The 16,069-nt window shown below is 42.1% G+C and overlaps 1 protein-coding gene and 1 long non-coding RNA gene across 13 annotated transcripts in view; one reads left to right on the top strand and one right to left on the bottom strand.

Moving 5' to 3' along the window:
- The window catches only part of LOC148699584 (uncharacterized), an 8,737-nt gene extending 111 nt beyond the window's left edge, over positions 1-8,626 (bottom strand). Inside the window, exons 1-3 of the long non-coding RNA XR_016398533.1 lie at positions 6,084-8,626; positions 5,510-5,613; positions 1-80 (exon numbers count right to left, since the gene is read on the bottom strand). The exon at positions 1-80 is cut by the window's left edge and continues 111 nt beyond it. This is a non-coding gene — a long non-coding RNA (uncharacterized LOC148699584). The remainder of the gene's footprint in view (positions 81-5,509; positions 5,614-6,083) is intronic.
- LOC103698766 (presequence protease 1, chloroplastic/mitochondrial-like) overlaps positions 1-16,069 on the top strand; it is a 51,719-nt gene that overhangs the window by 5,284 nt on the left and 30,366 nt on the right. The window contains exon 1 of one of the 12 annotated variants that reach the window (XM_089927575.1): positions 9,533-9,609. The exons of the other annotated variants lie outside the window; for them this stretch is intronic. Within the exon in view, the coding sequence (XP_089783701.1) occupies positions 9,572-9,609 (38 nt within the window). The 5' untranslated portion in view covers positions 9,533-9,571. Of the gene's footprint in view, positions 1-9,532; positions 9,610-16,069 lie in introns of those variants that run through there. 12 annotated transcript variants of the gene reach the window in all.

Raw genomic sequence — 16,069 nt, 5'->3', positions numbered from 1 at the left:
GGATAAACAAACTAACTAACTAATGACTCTGGTACTCGCACTCTACGCCCATCCCATCCAAATCTATGCATTCTGCAACTCTGGTAAAGAAAAAGAAGAAGAGGGGGTGAGCTTTACAGCCCAGTAAGAATTCCTACACATCCATACCAACACAATAATAATATGAATTTGAAAACCACGACAAATCGATGCACATTTTATGAAATCATAAACAGTTTCCAAAAGGCTCAAATAATCAATATAATTATGTACATCAAGCATCAATGAAAGTCCATAATTATACATCAAACATCAATGAAAGTCCAGCCACATAAGAATGATATAGTATATAATAGCTTATAAATCACTATGACTGTTTTCAATGCTTTTTCTTTCCATTCCATGTTAACTTGATCCGGATCAATTATCTTTCCGACTTTGGGCTACATCCCGATCACGTTTCCGGTCCGTGACGGGGCAATCAATAGAATCACATTTCCGGCCTGTGATGGGGCAATCGATAGTATCACATTTCCAGCCTGTGACGGGGCAATCGATAGTATCACATTTGCAGCCTGTGATGGGGCAATCGATCATATCACATTTCTAGCCTGTGATGGGGCAATCAAAAATAACGTGATAAGCCCAAAGTCCCAGTTCATTTAATCAATTCACATACACACATCAATTCCTTTTTCCATCTTATATCCGGCCTAGACTAGCCAAGGTCACATTTCCGGCCCGTGATAGGGAAATCAATATAACATGGTTAGTCTATCCACCATCTCCATTAGTCCAATTATATAAATGTAAGCTATGCTCAGGATTGTATCCATCACACTATCAATTACAACAAATATAATCAAAATACGATTTATTTCCATCATACTATAAGAACCACATTTATAATTCTATTTATACAGGTGTAGGTTATGCACATACATACATCCATCATAGTACCAATCATAAACCAACATAATCAAAATATAAATTAATATAAATTTATTTTTGCTTTGTCTGGATCATAGCATATCAAACATAGATGGTGTAAAAATATTTATATCATGCAGGATTGGCGTACAAGGATTCTTACCCTTGTTGAAAACTCAGACAACTAATCATCCGCCCTCACGGCGATCTATGAACCGGGATGCGCAGGATCCCGCTTAGCATCCCCTCGTCCAACAGATTGTTTCCCTACAGAACCAAGTCATCATTAAAATTTATAACAATCCAGGACCCCTATTTGATCCTCTAAACAGTACTCTAAAATCTAGCATCCCAGGACTATCTAGAGTCCTCAAAGCAATGATCTCCCCTGATCCAAGTGTAGAGATAGAAAACAGTGGGAAAGCTTAGAGAGAAGAGAGAGAAGATTAATAAGGGAAAGGGGAAGAAAACTCCCTTTCTCCTTCTCTCTTCTTCCTTCTTCCCGACGGAAGGGAGACGGTGCTCGACACCGGGTAGCCCATGGCCGGCAACGCCCCATGGTCGTTGGCCCATGGCAGTGCTGGCGGTGCGCCACGGCCGCGACGGCCGACCGGAACGAAAGAGGAAAAGCAAACCGAAACAGGGGAGTTCGGTTCACATCGATCCGGCGGCTTGCCGGCCGGATTCCCAAGAAAAACAGTGGCCTAAAGATGAGGAGAAGGAGGAGGGGGACCTTATCTCACCTCCAGCGAACTCCTCCGGCCGGCCCGACGGCGAACAATCCAAGCTTCTCATGGATCTCTCTCTCTCTCTCTCTTTCTCTCTTTTTTTTTTGAAAGAGCTCTCGATTGATGCCCTAGGAAGAGGGGAAAAGGGGTCTTTTATAGAAGAGGATTGGTTCAATTTAGGTAAGATTTGATTCCCCCCTTTTTTTTTCTTTCCCCTCGTGCGGTGGATTCGGGAAGGGACTGAAGCAGGGGAGGGAGAAGACCCCGTTCGGGAGTCTTCCTCCCCTTCACATGGGTCGGGCCGGTGCTGTGGTTAGCGGGCTGGCCCGGCTCAAAATGTGGCTCTTACATTCTCCCCACCTAAAAAAAAATTCGTCCTTGAAATTAGCATACATGTGGGTTCAAATAGTTCCGGATGCTTGACCTTCATCTCTTCTTCGAGCTCCAAGGTAGCCTCTCTTTCCGTATGATTGTTCCATTGCACCTTCACAAAAGGAATGGTTCGATGCCATGATACCTGATCTTTTCTGTCCACAATTTGTATCGGAAACTCCTCATAGGTCAAATCCTCATGAAGATGTAATGGCTCATATGCTACCACATGACTTGGGTCTGGGACATATTTCTTCAACATTGACATATGAAAAAAACATTGTGCATACTGGATAAAGCCGGTGGTAAAGCCAGTCGATATGCCACCTCTCCAACCTTGTCCGAAATCTCAAATGGACCAACATACTTAGAGCTCAATTTACCATGAACCCCAAATCTCATCACTCCTCTAGTGGGTGACACTCTCAAGAAAACATGATCCCCAATTTAAAATTTCAGTTTTCTCCTTCTATTATCAGCATAAGTCTTTTGACGACTCTGAGCTGTACGAAGTCGTTCTCTGATCACTTGCACCTTATCTATGGTCTATTGCACTATCTCTGGGCCTAATAATTTTCTCTCGCCCACATCATCCCAACAAAATAGGAGATCCATGTTAAAATATTCCAAGTCTAAGGCCAACCAAGGAATCATCAACCGTTAACGCTAAATTTAAGATGCCCAAGGTTCTCCCAAAAATTGTCAACAATAGAAGAACCCACCGGTGAAAATTATATAGCTATCTCTAGATCATCCATAGAATCAACACCATTCTCCTCTACTAGAAACTAACTCAAGTGTTCCATCATAATACCTTTTAGATCAAATATTAATGTCCTTAACCAATTTCAAAATAACTCAAACCACCACACTTCTGCTGTGCACTCTGATTTAATCCATTAAATACTCTAAGGTCTCTAAATAATTTATGACCGAAATATCACTTTGCACTAGAAATAAGAAAATCCAAATTTCAAAACTTTAATTGAAATTTATGTAGAGTATACTAACCATAACTAACCCTCAAGCCATTAATCAAGTTTAAGGTCACTACATGATCTCCACAACTTAGAATCCAAAATATCCAGATTTAATTAACTCTGGATTTCTTAGCAATTCAATTACATAATTTAGATTGACCTTCCTTCCAAAAGAATTTACTTCAAATTCAATGGGTTAAAAGTCATTGAGCCAATATCACTATGATTAAAAATTAACTCTATCAACCTTCAAATCTTTCTTCACCAAAATTCTTAATATGTATGATCAATGCTACATATGATAATTCACATAAGCATCTCAAAATCTAAATCTCTACTCAATGGCAAAGATTCCTGGTTAGATCATAAATCTAGACTTTAGTTCAAGTTAACACATCCAATAATCTCCAACAATTATAAGAAAAATTCAGCAGCCCAATCCAAATATATGAATTCAAATAATTAGAATTCCCCCATCAATATGCCAACTCAATAGCCTCAAAATAAAATCAAATATATCAATAGAAAATAGACCTATTTGTAATATCCAAACATGCCAATACCACATACAGATTCACATACATATTCAACTTCGAAGAACATTCCTTTCAATATTATGAAATCTTCTTAGCTCACTCTAATACTATGAAAGATCTACGTACAAATCTCGCTCTAATAATTAGCAGCAAAATCAAAAGTATAATCACATCAAAACCTATATCAAGTTTGAACTTTCAAGTCATTTAAATAATATATAAGCATGGTTTAACCGATATGCCATTGTTGACTTTCCTACACTTATCTTAGGTCAAACCTCTCTTATCATGATCAAAGACAATTTATACTTTCCTTCCATATTCATCGAAAACCAAACCCGATGCATACATTTTATCACAATGCCCAGTGATCTTACACCGTAATCACTGAATTTAATTGTCATGTCCCAAGTGATTATAACCTTAAGCTATGATATATTTCTATCACAATCCCTAGTGATCTTAAACATATGCTCAGATTTTAATTTTGTCACTATCCCCAATGACCTTAAACCTCAAACTCTAATGTCACTAAGGCCACAGTCCCTAGTGGTCTTAAACCTTAGATTACAATATCATTCCTGTTACAATCTCAAGTGATTATAAAGCAAGGCTCTGATAGTTTTCCTATCATAATTCCCTACTCACACTCACCTGAACCTAAACCCTAGGACACTTAAACCTAGCTCTGATACCACTCTATCATGCCCCGAACCCAGCACCCGGGTCCGGTACGCGACCGGCCGCATGAGCCCTAGAGTAGTGCCCTAAAGATCATGCAAGGCCTATGATTAACAATAATTCCAATAAATCCATAATTAATTTAATAATTCAAATAAACAAATCCGACATGTCCAAATAAACAAATTAGTTCAATTCCAAGATCTTCAAATGTTCATCGACATCAAAGAAGGATAAACAAACTAACTAACTAATGACTCTGGTACTCGCACTCTACGCCCATCCCATCCAAATCTATGCATCTTGCAACTCTGGTAAAGAAAAAGAAGAAGAGGGGGTGAGCTTTACAGCCCAGTAAGAATCCCTACACATCCATACTAACACAATAATAATATGAATTTGAAAACCACGACAAATCGATGCACATTTCATGAAATCATAGACAGTTTCCAAAAGACTCAAATAATCAATATAATTATGTACATCAAGCATCAATGAAAGTCCATAATTATACATCAAACATCAATGAAAGTCCAGCCACATAAGAATGATATAGTATATAATAGCTTATAAATCACTATGACTGTTTTCAATGCTTTTTCTTTCCATTCCATGTTAACTTGATCCGGATCAATTATCTTTCCGACTTTGGGCTACATCCCGGTTACGTTTTCGGCCTGTGATGGGGCAATCGATAGTATCACATTTCCGGCCAATGACGGGGCAATCGATAGTATCACATTTCCAGCCTGTGACGGGGCAATCAATAATATCACATTTCCAGCCTGTGACGGGGCAATCGATCATATCACATTTCTAGCCTGTGATGGGGCAATCAATAATAACGAGATAAGCCCAAAGTCCCAGTTCATTTAATCAATTCACATACACACATCAATTCCTTTTTCCATCTTATATCCGGCCTAGACTAACCAAGGTCACGTTTCCGGCCCGTGACAGGGCAATCAATATAACATGGTTAGTCTATCCATCATCTCTATTAGTCCAATTATGTAAATGTAAGCTATGCTCAGGATTGTATCCATCACACTATCAATTACAACAAATATAATCAAAATACGATTTATTTCCATCATACTATAAGAACCACATTTATAATTCTATTTATGCAGGTGTAGGTTATGCACATACATACATCCATCATAGTACCAATCATAAACCAATATAATCAAAATATAATTTGATATAAATTTATTTTTGCTTTGTCTGGATCATAGCATATCAAACATATATGGTGTAAAAATATTTATATCATGTAGGATTGGCGTACAAGGATTCTTACTCTTGTTGAAAACTCAGACAACTAATCATCCGCCCTCACGGCGATCTATGAACCGGGATGCTCAGGATCCCGCTTAGCGTCCCCTCGTCCAACAGATTATTTTCCTACAGAACCAAGTCATCATTAAAATTTATAACAATCCAGGACCCCTATTTGATCCTCTAAACAGTACTCTAAAATCTAGCATCCCAGGACTATCTAGAGTCCTCAAAGCAAGGTCTCCCCGGATCAAGGGTAGAGATAGAAAATAGTGGGAAAGCTTAGAGAGAAGAGAGAGAAGATTAATAAGGGAAAGGGGAAGAAAACTCCCTTTCTCCTTCTCCCTTCTTCCTTCTTCCCGACGGAAGGGAGACGGTGCTCGGCACCGGGCAGCCCATGGCCGGCAACGCCCCATGGTCGTCGGCCCATGGCGGTGCTGGCGGTGCGCCACGGCCGGCGACAGCCGACCGGAACGGAAGAGGAAAAGCAAACCGAAACAGGGGAGTTCGGTTCACATCGATCCGGCGGCTTGCCGGCCGGATTCCCAAGAAAAACAGTGGCCTAAAGACGAGGAGAAGGAGGAGGGGGACCTTACCTCACCTCCGGCGAACTCCTCCGGCCGGCCCGACGGCGAACAATCCAAGCTTCTCACGGATCTCTCTCTCTCTCTTTCTCTCTTTTTTTTTTTTTGAAAGAGCTCTCGATTGATGCCCTAGGAAGAGGGAAAAGGGGTCTTTTATAGAAGAGGATTGGTTCAATTTACGTAAGATTTGATTCCCCTTTTTTTTTTTTCCCCTCTTGCGGTGGATTCGGGAAGGGACTGAAGCAGGGGAGGGAGAAGACCCCGTTCGGGAGTCTCCCTCCCCTTCACATGGGTCGGGCCGGTGCTGTGGTTAGCGGCCGGCCCGGCTCAAAATGTGGCTCTTACACTTGCTCACTGAACTGATGTGGGCTGAAAAAGGTATGATATTAGACATGGTAGTATTCCAGCTTGTACACTGTGCCAGAAAGCTAGAAAAGAGTATAAAAAAAAATCAGAAACAACTACAAAGTTAGCTTATCATCTTACAAAAATGAAAATAAAAAACCTTACAGTATATGACCAGATAATACTTTTTTGATTCTAATACAGTTATTAATTCATCGGATTGTTTAGTTAAATATCAACTTTGTTATACATAGACTATATTAATTTTATTAAATTTAGCAATCTGTGCACTTATAATAAGAATTGCCGAACTAGGCCATACCGTCTGATTCAAGCCGAACTGAGCCGACCCGGTCTTTGACCGGATCGGTTCAGATATAGAAACCGGTTCTGGCCCTACAGGGCAGGAACCACAATAATTCCGTCGAAATCGGTCGGTACAAGAGGGAATTAGATGAAACTGGACGGTTTCGTCCGATTCAGCCAGGACTCAATGCGACTGGTTGGTTCGCACCGAGTCTGATTAATTTTGCCACAACATGCGCTTTGGCTTTTTTGATTAAGAGTGCTTATAATCCGGCATGCGTTCCTCATGGGTTGAGCATACAAGATTATAATGCCGTTTAGTTAGAGAGGCAGGTTGATCTGCCTCCTTATTATGCTGATGATCTGAATATCTATGAGAGACATCGTTACTCGATCCGATTTTAGATATCCGAGAGTGTTTTAAAAGTATGTAATTGATTGTATCTTGATTTGAAGATATTTTATGTTATGCTATTTTATAATTTGTATCATTTTAAAAAAATAAGATGCATCATTTAGTTTAAATCAAGATCATAGAAACATTCAAAAAAACATCAAATTATACTAAAATTTATAGAAAAAGTTTGAAAAGAGAGAGAACTCCCAAAAAATTAAAAAATAGAGGCCAAGAATTGTCGAACTGGGCCAACCGGTTCGGTCAGAACTGGTACCGAATCGGACCGGGCGCCGACCGGTACGGTACCCGGTACCGGTTCGGCAATCCTTTACATAAAGAGTCTCAATGCATGCATGATCAAATATGTGATTTAGGTGAAAGTCTCTAGAGTTTACATTTTATTTTCTTTCAAAGACATACTCTTAAATGAAAACTAGTTTGGAAAAAAGGAAGAAGATTACATTCTAAACTTAATAATGGAGAATACATACACAGGTTGAACACCAATATGCACTTGTGTTTCAGATGCGTGATTTGTGTATTAGCCCTTGAATTATCTTGAAGTCTTGCAAGAAAACCAAGGTATTTTAGTTTAAAAAAAATGCTGCTTTAAAACCAAGGAATTGTAATAAATGACCCATATATGGATCTTCTTTTTGGTTGCTTATTTTCGTTTTTATTCTCCTATTTTGCCTATCATATCTTTTCCTTCCCTTTTTTCATCTTTAATCTTTATTAAACTGGATTGTGAATAAGTAATCAGTTTGAGATATTACCAATATGAATTGATTAATCCACTCCAATCAACCTGAGCAATTTCAGATTTGCAGTATTTGTTTCTCTTTTGGTGAGCATTTTATAGCCATAGTCATAAGTTTGTTACTTGGGAATCATTCATCTAGAAGGGAAAATTTGGTATGTAGCTTCTGTTGCATTAGAAATAGTATGGGTCGGTGATCAAGGCTGACCTGCTTCAGAACTGACTTTGGGCTTCAAGTATGTATGAAAGAGATTGCAAGATAACTTGTTGACACCCACAGTCTACCTGACTGCTTACTGGTGGGGAAATCGACTTACAATCTTTTCACATAACATGCAGTGAATTTTTGGGATACATACAGATGCAGATGGTATTGGTTTATTGGGTCTTTTCTTTGCTCAATGCTCAGTCTTCATTCCATTGCATTAAACAAATCTTGCAGCATTTGTGCTTAATCTGTGTACCTACTTTGTTTCTTTTTATGGCTTATATATATGCAGTTTAATGGGTACACTATCTTCCTATGCATCTATCACTTGGTCTTCTGAGTTCACTTTTTCGTTGAACACTTTTTTATGGCATGTTGGTAGCAAAGTTTGAAAGTTTGGTTTCAATTTCTGCAGTTTTAATTGTGGTTTGGGCAATTTCAGCCAAAAATGATTTAAAAAAGTAGAGCAATTGAGGAAAGTAAAAAATCTAGGAAAAATGTTTTGGTCTGGCATCATTATAAAGTATGTTTATTGTTCGAGGCGTTTAAGTATATCATTTTGATGGTTTCTTGTTGGAATGCATCTATGGGATGCATAATGTTTAGAAAATTGTAGTTTAATTATGGAACTAATAATCATTTTTTTACATATTAAAGTGTTATGTGACTTATGTCAATTATTGTAAATGACAGTTTGACATGTATTAATCTAGTGACCACTAAGTTTAATCTCTAGGATAGCCGGGCCTATATTCAAAGTTGGCTTCTCTAATTTTCTTAGCAACCTAGTTTTCCAATGCTTTCAAATGTTCATCAAATTTGCAAAGTTTGATTTTTTTTTTCTTGGGAAAATGCTTTTGGAATAGAAAACAAATGCTATCATAATTGCCCATATATAAAATAAATTTTGCCTTTGGCCAAATTTGGGCCGAACCTACAAAAAATTTAGTAATTGCTAGTGGTATTGATATCTAGTGGTTCCTCATCCAATCTATGCTGACACCTGCTGACATGGTGAAGTACTCCAAACAATACTCTGAGATGTGAAAAGCATGCAAGAAGGAAGATTTGTTAATAGTTATATCATGCAAGGTTCGTCGCATCGGTACTGAAGCCTGTACTGGTCGGTCGGCAGCATGGTTCGGTATGCCCCCGTGTTGTTATGTGCCAGGCCTGTATCGACACAACAAAGAGGGAGAGGGAGAGGGAGAACGGGAGAGAGGAAAAGAGAGAGAGAGAGAGAGAGAGAGAGAGAGGAGGAAGGGAGAGGGAGAGGGAGGGAGGGATGGCAGTTAGAGGCTTTCGAAGGGCGTCGGAGGGGCGCAGAGGGCTAGAGCAGGGGCTCCGCCCTCCGGACCCTTGCCCCTCCGGCGCCCTCCGGAGGCCTCTAGCGGCACTCCCTCTCTATCTCCCTTCCTCCCCCCATCTCTCTCTTCTTCTCTTTTTTTTTTTCTCTCCCTCCACCTGCCGGTTTACCATTTTGAATGCCAGAACTGTCTCGGTCTGGTGTCGGCACGGCTCGGTACGTCCCAAACCAGACGGCTCCGGACGGTTCCGCATTCCTTGATATCATATATAGTTGCTTTTATTTCTGTTTGGTCTCTATTGGTACAAATGGCTCTTCTCAGCAGTAATCATCAAATTTTATTGCTTTTGCCAATCTTGGAATTTTCTTTCCATATTCTTTTTCCTATGGTTATTGACTGTTGCTAATTATTTTATAGAGAACCTTTGTTGGTTCTTGGCCACATATTTATGCCCCTGGAATCTTGCCTTTGCTTTTGATCCTGTCTAGATATCTTCTAGTTTGGTTTGTCTACCTTGTGGTGTATGAAGTCATTCTAACTCCTGATTCATGTGCATCCAATTATATAACATATGATGCATTTGATTTGACTCTCTATTTGTCAATTTCTTACATGCCACTCCAACATTATGATGTGGTTAATTTGAGAAGTAAAGAAAACAGAGAGGAGGAAAGGACGAAAGAAGGAGGAGAAGTCAAGAGATAGGGAGTTCTCGACAAAAGAGCCTCCTTTTATTGAATTCAACTGGCTATATTAATAGCCTTACATCCAACAGAAATCAAGCACGTCACAACTAATGCCAAAAGACTAGGAGTTACAGCTAAAGAATAGAACTGATGCTGAAGAATAGGAACTGCTTCTGGAACTGGAGCATGACCTGGTCTTCTCCAGCATATTTGATGCAGATGATGATAGCCAAGCACCCCACGTTCCAAGTGCCTGCCGAGAGTCAAGGAAAATGGAGCACGTAACATCCCCCCCCCCCCCACTCAAACTATCCTTGTCCTCAAGGACGGAAATTGGGATAGGATTTGAAGAACCGCCACTCATTTTCCCAAGTGGCATCGTCGGCTGAGGCTCCCACCCATTTGACTAGCACTTCAGATTTGGGGCGGTATTTCCCTTTCTGAATTTCACGTCGGGCCAAAATGGATTCTGGTTGGGGAGGGATGGAGGAGTCTTCCGCAACTGGAGGAAGGTGGGATGATGCAGGTGTAATGGAGCCTAAGTGCTTCCGCAACAAACTTACGTGGAAGACATTGTGAATTTGACAGCCCTCTGGAAGGTCCAGCTTGTAGGCCACAGGACCCACCCTCTCCACTACCTGGAAAGGACCATAAAATCGTGGAGAAAGCTTCAAAGAACCCCGAAATGCAACTGTAGTCTGGCGGTAGGGCTGTAACTTCAAGTACACATAATCACCGACCTCAAAGGATACCTCTTGCCTATGTTGATTGGCGTGGCTCGTCATCCTCTCCTGAGCAAGACAAAGATTCCGGCGGAGATCTCGCAAGAGGGTGTCTCGGTCTTGGAGGTATTCTTCAACAGCCTGAACTCGGGCTGTGCCCGGAACATAAGTTAGCAGGTTCGGGGGTGGAGTGCCATAGACAGCCTCAAAGGGCGTGATTTTGGTTGAGGAATGGGTCGAAGTGTTGTAGCTGAACTCTGCCCAGGGTAGCCATTCCACCCATTTCTTCGGCTGTTGGTCTACAAAACAGCGAAGGTACTGCTCCAAAATTCAGTTGACAACCTCCGTTTGACCATCGGTCTGGGGATGGTAACTGGAACTCATACACAGGTTGGTCTCTTGAAGGCGAAATAAATTCTGCCAAAATGAGCTAGTGAAGACCTTATCTCTGTCACTGACAATGGAGGTGGGAACTCCATGCAGTCGAACCACATTGGCAACGAAGGCCTTCGTAACCATGGCAGCAGTAAACAGATGTTTCAAAGGAACGAAATGAGCATATTTGGAGAGACGATCTACGACAACCATAACGACGGAGTGACCATTTGCAGTAGGGAGCCCTTCAATGAAGTCCATTGATACATCAGTCCAGATCCGAGTGGGAATAGGTAGGGGTTGAAGCAATCCCGCGGGTTGCATGCAGTCAGACTTGCATTGCTGGCAAACCTCACAGGTTCTCAGGAATTCCTTCACAGTCTATCGCATTTTTGGCCAAATGAAGCTTTGTCTGATTCGGTAAAGGGTCTTGTGGGTCCCAAAATGTCCACCGATAGGAGAGGAGTGGCTGTCGGCCAGAATCAAAGGAATCAGAGTGGAGGTGGGGCTCAAGAAAACTCTACCATGTTGGAACCAAACACCATCGCGTAGAATCAACTTGTGGGAGGCATTCTTGCTTGCTAAAGAGGCATAAAATGGATCTTGTTGTACCTCCATCTGTAGTTAGGCCACCAATCGGCATGAGGAACCGAAATAGAGAGAAATTGTACCTCCCCTATACGAGATAAGGAGTCCGCAGCCTGGTTCTCCGGCCCTTTCTTGTACTTAATAGTATAGTCGTATCTCAGAAGTTTGGGAAGCCACCGTGTTTGGGCAGGAGTGGTAATGCGTTGCTCCAACAAGTATTTAAGGCTCTTATGATCTGTGCGAACTGTGAATGGTTTCCCGAGCAGGTAGGGCTGCCACTTCCTGATAGCATTGACTATGGCTAACATTTCTTTCTCATATGTGGACAGGGTGAGTGCCGTTCCTTTGAGGGCTTCACTAAAATAAGCGATGGGCTTGTTGTGTTGAGTGAGGACTGCTCCAATCCTGGCTCCACTGGCATCACATTCCACCACGAACGTTTGGGAAAAATCCGGTAGACATAAGGTTGGTGGGGTAGTGAGGGCTTGTTTGAGCTGATTGAATGCCGTCTTTGCCTCCTCACTCCAGTGAAATTTCTCTTTGGTCAAGAGCTTGGTCATAGGTGCTACCATGGTGCCAAAGTTGCGGATGAATTTCCGGTAATAGCCTGCTAAGCCAAGGAATCCCCGAACTTCCTTGGCCGTAGTGGGTGTGGGCCAAGCCACGACAGCTTGTACCTTATCGGGATCGACGGATACTCCATCTTCAGTGATGATATGCCCCAAATGCTTAACCTGTTGAACCCCAAAATGGCATTTCAATTCCTTGGCAAACAACTGGTGAGAGGATAAAATCGTAAAAACAAGATGCAAGTGAGTAAGGTGATCTTCCCATGATTTTGAGTACACCGGGATGTCGTCGAAGAACACCAGAATGAACTGTCGTAGATAGGGGCGGAAGAGGTCGTTCATGAGGCTTTGGAAGGTTGCCGGGGCGTTAGTGAGCCCAAAAGGCATGACAACGAACTCATAGTGTCCCTCATGAGTTCGAAACGCTGTCTTCGGAATATCATCTTCCTGCACACGAATTTGGTGATACCCAGACCGCAGATCCAATTTCGAATAGAACTTAGCGCCATGGAGCTCCTCAAGCAATTCATCAATCACAGGTATTGGATACTTATCTTTGATTGTAATGTTGTTTAGAGCCCGGTAGTCAATGCAGAATCGCCAAGTGCCATCTGCCTTTTTTATCAACAAAACTGGTGAGGAGAAGGGGCTCTTGCTTGGTCGTATGAGTCCAGAGTCTAAGAGTTCCTTTACCATTCGTTCGATCTCTGTCTTCTGATAGTATGGATATCTATAGGGTCGTACACTGCCTGGTCCTGCGTTGGTCTGGAGTGGAATCCGGTGGTCTTGCTGGCGTTTTGGTGGAATACTGGTTGGTGAGGCAAAGATCCCCGCAAACTGGTCCAAGAGTCGTTTGATCTCGGGAGGGTATGGAGGTGTTGGCGGCATTGGGCTGACTTGTTGGATCTGGAAGAAGAACCCCATCCCTTGCAGGCTTGAATGCTCCTTGTTGTTGAGAGCCTCAATGCTAGATGCCTCAGCCGTCCGTCCTAGTCCCTGAAGAGTATGTTTGACTCCCCCAATTTTGAAGGTCATGGTGAGGTGTTTGTAGTCCGTTTTGACTGGTCCAAGGGTCTCTAGCCACTGCACTCCTAGGACTACCTGACATGCTGCCACAGGAAGGACATAATAATCAGCAGTGATGGGAATACCTTGAATAGCTAGCATGATCCCTCGGCATTGGCCAGCACATTCCATTCGTTCCCGATTGGCAACCACCACCTGAAGTTTCTTGTCTCGGATGATCGGTAGGCCAAACCGAGTTGCAATTGTTTGGTCGATGAAATTATGGGTGCTGCCCCCATCGATCAACACCATTAGGTTCTTGTTTTTCAGCTTCCCCAAGACTCGAATGGTTTGGGGATGTTCAGCTCCGGCAATAGCATGAAATGAAATCTCAGGCGTTACCTCTGTAAGCTCCGCTCCTTGCTGGGTTTCTTCAGAATTTTCATCCTCCTCGTAGGGGGAATCCTCGATCATGAACAATTGAGGCCGCTCACAGCGATGGCCAGTGGAGTACTTCTCGTCACAGTAGTAGCATAGTCCCTTCTCTCGGCGTTCCCGTGCTTTCTGATTCGTGATTCGGCGAAACGGAGCGAGCGAAGGAGTGGTCCCAGCTCCTGCCCGTTGATTAGGAGTCGGGCCCAGAATCCCAGGTGAAGGATTGGAGGTTCCTCTCGGCATTGTTGGCACTGGTAGTATGCCGCTGGTCGAGGTGGTTTTTACGTGGAAGCTGGTTGCGTTCCTCAATCAGTCGTGCCACTCCAATCGCATCTGCCAAGGTTTTGGGCTGTTTAATCTTGACGTCTAAGCGGATTTCGTCTCTTAACCCTGCGATAAAACAACCGATTAGGAATGACTCTAGGAGGCCATCAATACAGCGGGAGAGCCATTCAAAAGCTTCCCGATATACAACCACAGTTGTTGTTTGTTTCAGTCGAGTCAAGGCCTCTCCGGGATCGTCATATTCAGTTGGACCGAATCTGAGTGAGATGGCCTTCGTGAGTTCGTCCCACAAGAGTGGTCCTCAGAATTTCGTCAACCACCGGTGCCACTGTAACGCGATGCCTTCGAAGTGGAATGAGGCTAGCTGCACTCGTTGTTCCGCTCCAATGCCTTGAAATTCGAAGTACTGTTCTGCTCTGTAGATCCAGCCAATCGGGTCGTCTCCAGTGAATTTCGGGAATTGCAGCTTGAGTTGAGGTGGTTGTGAATGATCGTAGCCAGTAGCAGGATGCGGGCCGTGTGGCCGACGGGAAGAGGATTCTTGTGCGAATGGGTTCATTTCAGGTGTGATGGCTTGGGATCGTTGGACGGAGCGAATGGCTTGCAATTCTGTGAGGATGGTTTGTAAGGCTGCATTGAGTTGGTCAAAGCTTGTCTCATGCCGAGCCAAAGTCTCATTGACTTCGTTGCAAAATTCGGCATTAGATTTCCCACGGGTGTCCATGGGTTGTAAGGCTCTGATACCAAATGATGTGGTTAATTTGAGAAGTAAAGAAAACAGAGAGGAGGAAAGGACGAAAGAAGGAGGAGAAGTCAAGAGATAGGGAGTTCTCGACAAAAGAGCCTCCTTTTATTGCATTCAACTGGCTATATTAATAGCCTTACATCCAACAGAAATCAAGCACGTCACAACTAATGCCAAAAGACTAGGAGTTACAGCTAAAGAATAGAACTGGTGCTGAAGAATAGGAACTGCTTCTGGAACTGGAGCATGACCTGGTCTTCTCCAGCATATTTGATGCAGATGATGATAGCCAAGCACCCCACGTTCCAAGTGCCTGCCGAGAGTCAAGGAAAATGGAGCACGTAACACATTATTGGTTGATTTTTTGTTTCCTCTTATTTTCATGTTTACAAGCTATCAATGAATTTTGAGCTAGCTTATCGGTCATCCTTGCATAGTGTTACTTGATTCTTGTTCTTGTTCGGTGCATTATCATTCTTCATGGAGGTAATTGGGGCTAGCCGTTGGCTTTGTGGTCTTTTCCAGATGGATAATTTTCACCTATCACCTAATGTTTCCTTTGTGGAAGTCACCTCTTCACTATCTTCTTCCTTTCTGAGTGAGTTTAGGAGACCTAACCTGTCACGCCCCGGATCCGGACATGATTTTTTTTTTATATATTATGCGCCCCAAATCCGGTTTATGACATGGCCGTGCTATTGTAGGTTACTGCCCACAATAACACGCAGCCCATGATAACAATTTTATTTCATAAAATAAAACCAAATCCGATCAAATCTATTGACTAATCATAAAGAAGCAAATACCGAGCATCTAAATCAAATACTTGAGTTTGCAATATTACAACCCAAACTTATTAACATAGATACTTCTAAGAGTCCCTGCAACTATGCTTCAACTCCCATTTTCATTCACTCTTTCCCGCTCCTAATCGCCTTAATTATCTGAAATAAATAAAAGAAAACAACAGGAGGGGTATGAGCTTGCTACTCAGTAAGTAACATGTACTATCTTATTAGATCAAGCATAATTTTTCTCATGCCAATGCATCATTTGAAGAACTTAACAGAAAATAAAGCATTTCATAGATAAATTATTCAAAACAGGTTATAAAGCAAAATATGCTTCAACCATGCAAGTTCATAAACATGATAATGCAAGTCTTATAAAAATGCTGCCATTCATCCATACTTTATAAATCTTACTCTCAGACGGATGTGCTGCTATGGTCACTATAATCCCGTGACAGGATTCGTATTCGTAGT

Source organism: Phoenix dactylifera, chromosome 15 (assembly GCF_051530095.1).
Source record: "Phoenix dactylifera cultivar Ajwa chromosome 15, Ajwa_hap1_PhDact_Kaust_v1.1, whole genome shotgun sequence".
Lineage (NCBI taxonomy): Eukaryota > Viridiplantae > Streptophyta > Magnoliopsida > Arecales > Arecaceae > Phoenix > Phoenix dactylifera.
This window is presented reverse-complemented; position numbering and strand designations above follow the sequence as displayed.